Source organism: Zonotrichia albicollis, chromosome 10 (assembly GCF_047830755.1).
Source record: "Zonotrichia albicollis isolate bZonAlb1 chromosome 10, bZonAlb1.hap1, whole genome shotgun sequence".
In the NCBI taxonomy this organism is placed as follows: domain Eukaryota; kingdom Metazoa; phylum Chordata; class Aves; order Passeriformes; family Passerellidae; genus Zonotrichia; species Zonotrichia albicollis.
Genome location: NC_133828.1, coordinates 1,540,852 through 1,553,488, shown reverse-complemented (window position 1 = coordinate 1,553,488; position 12,637 = coordinate 1,540,852). Strand labels below are relative to the sequence as shown.

General features: G+C 49.0%; 1 protein-coding gene across 5 annotated transcripts in view; it reads right to left on the bottom strand.

Annotated features, from left to right (window-relative positions):
• The window catches only part of CACNB4 (calcium voltage-gated channel auxiliary subunit beta 4), a 91,711-nt gene that overhangs the window by 23,134 nt on the left and 55,940 nt on the right, over positions 1–12,637 (bottom strand). For all 5 annotated transcript variants that reach the window (XR_012581862.1, XM_074547783.1, XM_074547782.1 and 2 more), the window contains 2 exons: positions 3,343–3,462; positions 2,585–2,707 (listed from right to left, as the gene is read on the bottom strand). Coding sequence is in view for 4 of the 5 variants with exons in the window: in XM_074547783.1 (XP_074403884.1) it covers positions 2,585–2,707; positions 3,343–3,462 (243 nt within the window). In the remaining variant the exon portion in view is untranslated. The remainder of the gene's footprint in view (positions 1–2,584; positions 2,708–3,342; positions 3,463–12,637) is intronic.

Here is a 12,637-nt window from a genome sequence, read left to right as displayed (position 1 = left end):
GTATGTTAAGTTACAGAACTACTTCCAGTCTGTGAACCAGACAGATCCTTCAGCATTCAGCATCCTGCTGCTGGAAATCAGTGAACTGAGAGGCTGTGGGACATCATTAGGGACAGACCTGGCCAGGCTGGAAGGGCTTGGAGCACCTGGGACAGTGGGAAATGTCCCTGCCATGGCAGGGGTGGCACTGGGTGGGCTTTAAGGTCCTTTCCAACCCAAACCAGTCTGGCTCTACAACACCTGAGTTCCAAGGGCACTGCCTGCTCCATTTTGGCTCCAAAGGCACAGCCTGACCATGGGAATCTTTCTTCATGGACATCTGAGTGATGCCTCCAGCCATGGGATCAGAATCAGCCCCTCTGGAGAGGGACCTGGGACAAAGGATGGAGGGACAGGACACAAGGAATTGCTTCCCACTGCCAGAGGGCAGGGATGGTGTTGGAGATTTTTTCAGGGATGGCTTGGAAGGCAGCTGTGAGGAGCAGATTCTCACAGCCTGCTTCTGTGAACAGCAGAGGTTCTCAGGTTGTTTTTAACTACAGGTAAAAGTGGCAAACATGAAGGCCTTGAGAGCCTTGCACATCAGAGTTCTCAGGCAGCTTTCTCATAACAAGTGGATGTTCTATCTTTGGCTGTTTTGGGAAAGCAAGAATAATTTTGAGAACCCAAATCTTGGTATTGGAAACATAAGGAGGAGTTGGTATGTTATCTCTGACCTATTGTGAGCTCAGATTTTGCAATATGCATGAACTTGATTAACACTGTTATAAAAAGTGATTGATGGATTAATAAATCGGAGTCGATGGCTGACCAACGCAAGGTGGGTCGTCTCCCCTCCAACTTCAATATATGGTGAACTTCAATAGGATGGGATTCTGGGCAGGAATTCCTGCCTGGGAGGGTGGGAATCCCTGGCACAGGTGCCCAGAGCAGCTGTGGTTGCCCCTGCATCCCTGGCAGTGCCCAGGGCCAGGCTGGGCAGGGCTTGGAGCACCTGGAACAGGGGAAATGTCCCTGCCCATTCAAGGTGCCTTCCATCCCAAAGCAGCCTGGGCTGTGCTGAGAGCACCTGAACACACAAATGCCAAGGCTGCAGTGAGGAACTCGGGATTTATCTGCATTAGCTCACCCCCTCCCCTCTGTCAGCCTGTGTGTGGGAGGAGCACGTTCCCTCCCCTGGTTGCCATGCCCATGGCTCCTTCTGCTCCGTCAGGAATTGTTGCCATTTCATCCTTTAGGCAGGCACACAATGTATAGTTTGGAGGAGACAGATGAGACACACAGGACACAGCCTGAAAATAGCAGCTCCTCACTCACTGCCAGAGGGTGACCTGACTCTGCACCCAGCTCAGCAACATTGCAAACCCTGGAATCACTGAACAAACAAATCCTGCCAAGCCTCTCTGCAGCATGGGGAGCCATTCCCCAAATCCTGCTGAGCTCCAGCTCCAGGCAGGCTGAGCTGACAAACACCAGCACCCAGATGGTTTCCAGCTCAGTGGCACTGTGATCCTGGCATTTTAGACCTTGGGAGACAACTCATGGAATGCCAAGGCATGGATTTGGGACACTTGTCTGCAAAAATGTACAGGGCAGCATGCCAGGAGCTTGGAGTGTGCAACTCAATCAGTGCCCTGACAATTAAGGCGGCCACGTCCAGGAAAACCAAGATTAAAAACTGGAAAAGGGAATTTACTGCCTTTCCCTGTCAGGGAGAGGGGGTGTGAAGCAATTCCTGCTCCAGCACCAGAGGAGGGGCAGCAGCAGGTGTTTTCCTCCTGAATGTGCTCTGTCTAAGGGAGATCAGTGCTCTGGAGTGATGATGAACACGTGTTCAAAGAAAGACACAGATGAGCACTGAACACCCCAAAATAAACCCAAAATGCAGAGATGAAAAAGTGCTTTTGCAAGCTGCAAGCCTCTGTACCAATCCACAGCACAACAGGGGGTTATGCAAATGTGGAGGGCTCACTTCAGATAAAAAATTGCATAAAATATGCTCAGCATGCAATAAAATGCAATTTTCTCTACCAAAGCCCATACTCAGGGCTCATTTATTCCATTTTTTCCCTTATTTTTGCATCTGTCCTCTTCAGGATTTTCTTTGCTTACTGCATTATCCTAAGTGTTACTTCCTCTCTGGAAGGGAGCCTATCTGGTGTTTTTCTGAAGACCTGGCATGACCTGGTGCTGCTCCATGGAATCCCTTTCTCCTGCACCCTCTCTGATCCACCACAAACTGGTTCTGATGAAAAGAATCTGAACCCACCACTGTAAAGGGTGGGATGTGTTTCCTGTTCCCTGAGCCCTGCGATGGAGTTCCTGCTATTCTCCTCAGTGCATTCATTAACTTTCCCCCTCCCAGCTCACTCCAATAATAAAGGGCATTATTTCCTTCCTCTGTGATGAAATTCCAACATGTTGGTAACACCAAGTGTTGCAAAAGGGCAGGATAAGCACCCCAGGGAGGGATGAAGAACCAGCTCATCCTCACTGTGCCCTCCTGGATAAGGCTCAGCTGTTCAAATCAAAGCCCTTGGCTGTAGAAAGAGTCCCTTTTCCATCCCCTTTTCCTGGGTTTTACCTCTTTAATGTGGAGGAAGTCCTTGGCATCGAAGGAGATGGCAGTGCTTGGGACAGGAACATCTTCATCCAGAGCCCCACAGTAACTCACGTTGGTCTTGACAGCAAATGCTACTGGTTTGGACTACAAACAGAAAAAAACCCTTCAAAAACGCTGGGAACTTCTCATCCATAAAAATTCAGCCCTAATAATTTCACCCAGGCCAGCAGAGCTCAGCTCCCTGGAGAACATCCCCATTTAGAGGAGGATTTACACCAAATTCCCCAAACACCTTCTCTGCAGATACTCTGACTGAACTGCCCAGGCATTCCAGAAGGAAGTGTGGATGTTACCAGCAGGAACCCTGGAAAAAGTTCAAGATAGAATCTAAAACGTTAGGCTTTGTGCTTTCCCAGATCAACTACACCTGCGTAATATGATAAATGATATAATTGTCAGATGTGATGATTGTTTAGTAATTAAAAGTAATTATTATATAACCATAAGAAGAATAGTGAGAAACTATGTTGGAAATTCAGAGAGGGGCTACATTTATGTATACAATAGAACAATATAAGTTTAATAATTAACATGAAAGTTATGTAATGATAGAATATAAAACATGATCATTTCGGATGTATGGTCAGTCAGATTTGGGTTGAACACACCCCGATTCCCAGAATAAAAAGCACTTAATAAAAAGCACCACATGTAATCCCCGTGATTGTGTGGTTTTGAATGTTACAGAAGGAGCTCCATGGTCAGTGAGCAGCACACACCTTGGCCCTCTCCAGCTGGATGGCTGCTTGCTGCTCCCTTTCCTGGCGGATTGCTTCCCTGTCCTCTTCCAGAGACACATCAGAGTCTGAGGGTCTGCTCGTGTACGAATCTGCTGAGCCCTGAAAGGAAAGCCAGCTCACTGAGAAAACACTGAGGGAACAAGCAGAAACCCCCTCCCCACCCAAAATTTTAAAAATACTTTAGAAGTAATTGGTTTCTTTGTAGTTTTGGAGTGATTTTTACATAGACAAAAATGCTGAGAAAACCTCTCTCCTTCACATTCTTACTGACACAGTAAAAATCCAGCTCAGCTCTGGGCACTGTCCAAAAGTCTTTATAATATTCACATCCTGTTTGACAGCCTCAGACCCAGGATTGTCAAGGGTTAGGTCACATCAAATATAATTAAGGAATTATAAAGCTTGGTTTGAATCATCCCTCCCCATGAATATGCTCTGTTGTGTAAGAGCTTTGTTCCCATTCCCACAGAGGTTTCTTCTGGGCTTCCAGGGGGGAAAAGTGGCAAAAATGACATTATTAAAGCTGCTCAACAGCTCTGTATTGATATGACATGAAAGCAGCATGTTCAGGCAGCAGCAGAGAGCATCAGCCTGCAAGGGGGCAAAGAAGGTGCTGCCACAGTTGGATTTTTGCCTTTTTTTGACATTTTTCAGGATACCTGGCAAGCCCTGAAGAGTGGAGTGGCTCCTCTCTTTATAGAGACCAGCCTGACTCCAGCATCCCACTGGGGCCAGTGGAAAACCAGAGCTTTAACCTTGCAAAACAGAGAATATTTACTCCTGATCAGTCTGTGGCTCTGTGTGTTCCAACAGAGCCACTCTACAGCATTATATCCCTATTCTTTGTTTTCCTACATTGATTTATATCCTGCAGCACAGGCACTGTAGAATTCAATATTCTTACTGTCCATGGAAAGTCACATATTCTTAAATACTGCTGTGAATATATGGCCATTGCTGTACATCCACATCCATCCCTATGGATCCATGTCCATCCCTGTGAATCCCTGTCCATCCCTGTGGATCCACATCCATCCCTGTGAACCCTTGTCCATCCCTGTGGATCCACATCCACCAGGATTCTGCTGGCTCAGAACCACTGGTGACCCTGTGCTCTTTCCTTGTTCCACACTCATTCGGGGAAAGGCAGATTTGCTTCAGGCCAAGAACAGGATTTGCCAACAGGAGCTTCACCCACAGCTGTGATTTTAAACACAGCAGAAAATTCCTTCCAGGACATCCTGCACCCAGGGAGAGCTGGGAAGGGCTGGGAAAAGCTGGGAAGATGCAGAGTTCAGGATCCTGAGCTGGAAAAAGTGCAGCATGCCCAGGCTGAGCAGTGGCATCAGGAGCTGGCAGCAGCTCAGCTCTTCCCAGCTGGGAAGCTGCACATCCTGCTCTTCCTTCTGCTTCCTCGGGGATGGAGGAGAGAGCAGGGAACTCACAGCGCTGGGCCAGGCCTGCTCCAGACACCTCCCAGTGCCTGAGCCCCCTTTGCATGGGGAAATTCCTGCTGGGCCCACCCTGAGCTGCCCTGGGCCGGCCTGAGGCCGCTCCCTCTGCTCCTGTCCCTGTTCCCTGGGAGCAGAGCCCGACCCGCCCGGCTGTGCCCTCCTGGCAGGGAATTGCAGAGAGGGAAAAGATCCCTGGGGATCCTCCTGTGCTCCAGGTGAGCCCTGCCCGGCTCCCTCAGGGATTGTGCGGCCCCTGCCCGGCTCCCTCAGGGATTGTGCAGCCCCTGCTCGGCTCCAGCCCATCAGCCCCTTGCTGTGAGGGAAAAATCAAAAAGTGGGAGAAAACATGAAGGGGGGAAGCAATGAGGGGAGTCTGAGGAAGGCTTTGATGCAGAGTTTTTCCCTCCTGGATCCTCTTTTTCTCTAGGCCAAGCCCTTCCCAGCTCCCTCAGGAATTCTCCAGCCTCTTCCCCAGCTGGGTTCCCTTCAGGGTCTCTCCTGCCATGAGGGGAAAATCAAAAAGTGGGAGAAAATGGAAAATGTGAGGGAAAAAAGAAGTGAGGGGAGTTTGAGGAAGGTTCTGCTGCAGAGCTTTTCCCTTCTGGATCCTCTTTTTCTCCAGGCTGAGCCCCTGCCCGGCTCCCTCAGGGATTGTGCAGCCCCTGCCCGGCTCCCTCAGGGATTGTGCGGCCCCTGCCCGGCTCCCTCAGGGATTGTGCGGCCCCTGCCCGGCTCCCTCAGGGATTGTGCGGCCCCTGCCCGGCTCCCTCAGGGATTGTGCGGCCCCTGCCCGGCTCCCTCAGGGATTCTGCAGTCCCTGCCCGGCTCCCTCAGGGATTCTACAGCCCCTGCCCGGCTCTGTTCCCTTCCTTGGCCCCGCTCCAGCCCCTCAGGGTCCCTCCTGTCCCAGAGCTGTCCCCAGCCCGGGAGGTGCCCAGCAGTGCCCTGGGGCTGTCACACGGGGCTGGCACAGCCCAGGGACCACTGCCCTCCTACCCACCTGGGCACCCCTGGGGCACTGCTGGTAGTTTGCTCACTCAGGTCTGGTGCTCCAGCCCAGCTCAGTGAGGGGATTTAGCTGGATCAGACCCCTGTGCTGGGCACCCAGTGCCCGCACTGGTTTGCACTGGTGTGTGCTGAGCATTGCTTCATTTGCTGCCGTCAGAAGAGCTCAGGCTGAGGCAGAGCAGCCGCTGCTGCCAGGCCACCCCCGGCTGCTCTGGGTGCCAGGCTGAGCGGTGCCCAGTGCCAAGTGCCAGCACTGGTACATCCCAGCCGCATGATCCCGCTCTCCCAAGGCTCTCCCGGCAGCCTGTGCCTTATCTGGAAGCTGCAGCCCCAGGACTGTGACTCACAGGGTGCTGAGCTGCAGCATCACACTCAAAATCAGGCACCCGTCTGCAAATAGCAGCGAGAGGGGCAGAAAAGGAGCCAAACTCGTACTGAATTTTGGGTTCTGTTTGAAATGTTTGATTGGAGATCAGGATTATTGCCAGAAATATTGTGGAATATTGACAGAATATTGCCCAACAATCCAACACAAACACTGCTGTCTGCTCAGCACCAAGAGCAGTGAGTTCTGCTCTGACAGCTCCCACTTGCTGAAACTGCAAGAGGGAATGAGAGATACAGAAAGAGGAAAGCCATTTCCTATCTTTTTTTGTACACCAGGATGTTCCTAAAGGGAGAATTTGTTAATGGAAAGGGTGTCACAGACATATTTTCTGAAAAATCATTTCCTTAAGATTTTTTCTCCGGAGAAGCTATGTAAACAGTGATTGTCTGCTGCTGTAAAATGCAACAAGTAGAGCTTTGATTGGTCTCATGTGGTTGTTTCTAATTAATGGTCAATCACAGCCCAGCTGTCCAGACTTCTCAGTCAGTCACAATTCTTTGTTATCATTCTTTTTCTATTCTTAGCCAGCCTTCTGATGAAATCCTTTCTTCTATTCTTTTAGTATAGTTTTAATATATATATATATAATATATTAATAATATATAGTATATAATATATTAATAATATATAATATATAATATATAATATATATAATATATATATTAATACTATATATATATATATAGTATTAATATATATATTTCCCATTGCTTAGAGCAGCAGCCTGGTCATTTGGGGATATCACCTGTGCCCACAATTTCACAGGTAGGAGGACAAATCACCAATCCCACCCTTATCTAACCCCAATCCCTCTGGGAGACAGAGGAACTTTGTGGGGCTTCAGTGAGTTCAGCTGACACCAGATTTGGCAATTTGAAAGAAACAGGCTTTTCCAGATAATTACATTATTCAAGGCAATGAAAGACTTGTTGCTTACTCCACAGCCCTTATACTTTGGGCTCCTGTGAATTCATTTTTTGTGCAACTTATTATTTATTTCTCTCTCTCTCTCTCATCAACTAATGTAATTCAGCTTAGCTAAAAACAATCCCAAATCCATCCATCCATCCATCCATCCATCCATCCATCCATCCATCCATCCATCCACCCATCCCTGCCCTCTGGCACTGGGAGCCATTCCCTGGCTCCTGTCCCTCCATCCCTTGTCCCCAGTCCCTCCCCAGCTCTCCTGGAGCCCCTTCAGGCCCTGCCAGGATCTCTCCAGAGCCTCCCCTTCCCCAGGCTGAACCCCCCCAGCCCTTTCAGGGGTTCCATCAGCCCATCCTCCCTTTCCCCCAAGGCAATTCCATCACAGGCTGGAGCCTGAGCTCAGAAGCAGCCCAAGAGTGCTCAGCCCTGTGCAAGCTCCCGGGAGGATCGAGGCCCCCCCTGTCCCTCCTGACACAGCACAGGGAGGGCAGGCAGGCACGGGCATGGCTGCAGGGCCATATGCCAGGGATGTTCCAGAAACCACCCAAAACACCCCACAAAACCCACGGCAGAGTTAGTGAGGCTCACTCCAAGCCCCAACACAAACATCTCCCTGGTCCAGGTGCACAAAGCAGGTTTAACTCACAGGTTACTACCAGAAGTGAGGAAGCGAAGGGAGTCGACCCATCCTTTGATCAGCATCGAACTCCGATTTATTGATCCAACATGCACATTTTATAACCGTGTTAATTAATTCATACATATTGCAAAACCCGAGCTCATTATTGGCTACAGATTAGGCACCAACCCCTCCTTTTGTTTTCAATACCTGTGGTTTGTTATTGAGACCAAAACTTGTTTTTCTCATCCAAGGCCTCCATGTTTGTCACTCTGCTTTCCCATCACTATCCAAGGGCAAGGTATTTACTTGTTATTAAAAAACAAGCCTGAGAACTTTGCTGTTTACAGGAATGTGTCTGAGAACTTTGCTGTTTACAGCTGCCTTTTACTTTTCAATCAGCTGTATATTTTCATGGCCTTTTTTCCTTCAAGCCATGTCTGAGCAAAATTCTCCAACACAGAGGTATGTCATGGAGATGGGGGTCCCAGAAAATAAGTATTGACTCATTTTTACATGAAAACAAGAACCAGAAGTTGAGGACTTAAGAAACTCCCACTCTTTAAAAACCAATGGCCGCCACACTTGGTGCTCACCTCATCCCAGCACTCAGGGTGGGCAGCTAAATTTAATTACAGGGCCGGTGATGTAATTAATTAAAAGACAAACACAAACCAGTGGGGATCCCTTCCGTTGGCGTGAAAACCTCGCTGTGCTGCAATGGAAACCGGGGCCAGGAAAATCTGTGTGTGCCCAGCAAAACTCTGCAGAGCTTCCATGGAGCTGCAGCAGGGACAGCACAGCACTGTTCCCATGGAAAGGGGGCACAGAGCACACCTGCAGCACAGCCCGTTTCTGGAATTATTCACATCCTACTCAAACCACAAAATCCATCCCAGCCACTGCAGTGTTGAACAGGGAGCTCCAGGAGCAGAGTTCAGTGGGACTTTTCCAAAAAATCCCACATGGAACGGGGGCACAGATCACACCTGCAGCACGGCCCATTTCTGGAATTATTCACATCCTCTTCAAACCACAAAATCCATCCCAGCAACTGCAGTGTTAAACAGGGAGCTCCAGGAGCAGAGTTCAGTGGGATTTTTCCAAAAATCCCATGGAAAGGGGGCACAGATCACACCTGCAGCACAGCCCATTTCTGGAATTATTCACATCCCCCTTGAACCACAAAATCCATCCCAGCCACTGCAGTGTTTACAGGGAGCTCCAGGAGCAGAGTTCAGTGGGACTTTTCCAAAAAATCCCATGGAAATGGGGGCACAGAGCACACCTGCAGCACAGCCCATTTCTGGAATTATTCACATCCCCCTCAAACCACAAAATCCATCCCAGCCACTCCAATGTTAAACAGGGAGCTCCAGGAGCAGAGTTCAGTGGGACTTTTCCACAAATTCCCATAGAAATGGGGGCACAGAGCACACCTGCAGCACAGCCCATTTCTGGAATTATTCACATCCTCCTCAAACCACAAAATCCATCCCAGCCACTCCAATGTTAAACAGGGAGATCCAGGAGCAGAGAGTTCAGTGGGACTTTTCCAAAAAATCCCATGGAAAGGGGGCACAGATCACACCTGCAGCACAGCCCGTTTCTGCAATTATTTACATCCCCCTCAAACCACAAAATCCATCCCAGCCACTGCAGTGTTTACAGGGAGCTCCAGGAGCAGAGTTCAGTGGGACTTTTCCAAAAAATCCCATGTGGAAAGGGGGGCACAGAGCACACCTGCAGCACAGCCCATTTCTGCAATTATTCACATCCCCCTTGAACCACAAAATCCATCCCAGCCACTGCAGTGTTTACAGGGAGCTCCAGGAGCAGAGAGTTCAGTGGGACTTTTCCACAAATTCCCACATGGAAAGGGGGCACAGATCACACCTGCAGCACAGCCCGTTTCTGGAATTATTCACATCCCCCTCAAACCATAAAATCCATCCCAGCTCCTGCAATGTTTACAGGGAGCTCCAGGAGCAGAGTTCAGTGGGACTTTTCCAAAAATTCCCATGGAAATGGGGGCACAGAGCACACCTGCAGCACAGCCCATTTCTGCAATTATTCACATCCTCCTCAAACCACAAAATCCATCCCAGCCACTGCAGTGTTGAACAGGGAGCTCCAGGAGCAGAGTTCAGTGGGACTTTTCCAAAAAATCCCACATGGAAAGGGGGGCACAGAGCACACCTGCAGCACAGCCCATTTCTGCAATTATTCACATCCTCTTCAAACCATGAAATCCATCCCAGCCACTGCAGTGTTTACAGGGAGCTCCAGGAGCAGAAGGTTCAGTAGGACTTTTCCAAAAAATCCCACATGGAACGGGAGCACAGAGCACACCTGCAGCACAGCCCATTTCTGGAATTATTCACATCCCCCTTGAACCACAAAATCCATCCCAGCTCCTGCAATGTTTACAGGGAGCTCCAGGAGCAGAAGGTTCAGTAGGACTTTTCCACAACTTCAAAATTTTTGCCAGAAATAATGGCAATATTCCCACGTGGATGAGGCACTGGGAGCCCAACAGGACAAGGTTCAGTCCCCAAGGAAATGATTTTCCTGCTGAATCCCCAGCACACACACACAAGGCAGCTGCACAACCGCTTGGCACCGAGTTGGGATTTCAGAATCAAATGCTCAGCAATTATTTCCTTCTATATGTTGGGTAAATTTATTTAAGACAACTCATTAGGTGTCTCAGCAATTTGGAAATTACTAGGTAGTCAGAACATGTTTTTTTTCTTTGGGAATACTAATTGTTAGAAAATAGGGCAATTCTTCCAACATTTCCTGATCTCTTTTTTTCCCCCTGGATTTCAAATCTTGCAGTCTATCTCCTTTCTCCAGCTGCCTTCAGTTGGGCACAGATTGTGTTGCCACATTTAAGAAACAGAGTTTAAAAAAACACTGGTAATATAGATCTCTATTTACTGCCAAAATACTCCCATCTCTTTTGGTGATGTTCAAATGAACATGCAAGGCACAAAAAGATTTTGCTTAGCAGGCACTGCAGGTACACACAAAGCCTGAGGGAGTGGTTAGAGAATACATGAGCTGCTCTGAACTTTCCCTTTTCACAGGTGAAAAATCCAGATCTTCCTCCACAAAACAACACCCAAAGCTCTTTTCCTGCAGCCTCAGAGCCCCGGGACAGGTGAGGATCACAGCCACGGGCTCAGGTGGTTCTCACCCCACAAAGTGATCCAAATTTGGACACACAAACCTTTCCAATTGCACAAAGCAGCACAGAGCTGCCTGGGAACGCTCTGATCTGTGCCTCATTCCAAATGCAGCTTGTGAGACCTGGCACTGAATCCACACCTGAACACCTCCAGCCTGAATTCTGCTTCACCCTCTGCAGCTGCTGCCTCTTTTTCAGGAAAGCTATTCAGCAGTCCCAGGAGAGGAAAAAAGGTGCTGCTTTTCCACGATAAAAGGCTCCAAACTAAAGCTGACACGGCACAGAGACACTGCTTTATTTTGTCTAATCACTTCAGCTCTTGAAAGCACTGAATGATCTTCCCAAGGCTCTGGGGAAGCTGGGTTTGATGAAACCTGATCATAAAAGTGCACCTGGTATCCTAAATCAGCTCTGCTGTGAGGAGGATGCTCTGTGTCTGTCCCACATAACACGTTGGGAAGGCAAGAACGTTCCGTAAGTCTCCAGGAAAAAAAAGATAAATTACAAATACTGCCCCCAAACGAAAGTTAATCATCCTGCCAAGTACCCAGGCGTCTGTGGCTGCCATATGTGGTCTGCCACAGCATCCCCTCAGACAGGCAGTGCTGGGATAACGTGGTGTGCTCCTAAAGCACCCTCAGCCACCCTCCTGTGTGCAGGAGAGCTCCTGATCACAAGTGTGGATCACTAACAGAAATAAATCACACCTCCAGCCAGCTCCTGGTTACTGCACCAGGGATGTTTAACCTGGGATCTGCAGGAGGATCAGCTCCCATTCCTCCTCTCATTTCATGTGGGATCTCAGCACCTCGGGACTGAGGTGTCACCGAGAGCACCCTTGGGGGGCTCGGGAGTCCTGGAATGTTCCAGAAGTGTCTGGTGGCTGGACTTTGATCCTACACAGGAGACGACACCTGTATGAGGACAGGAGGGTTTCACCGGGGTGAATGGTGAAGGGATTGGTTAATTAGAGAGTGAAACACAGGGTTTAGGATTTCTGTACAGGGGGGTTTAGAGAAGTAAGATGGAGGAATTGGGGCGTGTCCTGTCCTTCTTCTTCTTCTTCTCCTCCATCTTCTGTGGTGATGGTGGCACTTTGGGATTGGTCATTACTGAAAGTGCACTGGGCAATAAGGGTGAAAGGTATTGGGGAAAAATGATAAATATTGTACACGTAACAATGGGTATAAAGATAGGTGACCGCCCGGAGGGCAGGGAGTGTGCTCATGGCTGGCTGCTGAGCAGAGCTCTGTCGGGCCGAGAGAAAATCTTTTAGATAAACAATTAATGAACACCGAGACCGAGAAAAGAACTGAAGCCTCTTCTCGTCCTGGGCTGCCCCAAGGCCACCCCGGGCCTTTCCAGGCCCTCCAAACAGCCGAAAACCGGACAATTTCACTCTGTTCCAGTTGATCTATTTCCCTCTTTATTTGGTTTGCTCTGCCCAGGGCTCTCCTGTCACCAGGTCACCGTTGGGAGAACCAGGATGGGCTGGAATCTGAAATGCAGGGAACTCTCAGAACTTCGGGCCTGGAAGCCAAAGTTCAGAATTAAACACAGGATTTGATCTGAGACCTTGGAAAAGGCTCCCAAACTCAGGTGCTCGAAGTGAGAATGTGGATTTATAGTTTAAAGTAGAGATACATTAAGCTAAGTAAAATTTAGAGTTTTAGAGTTTAAGA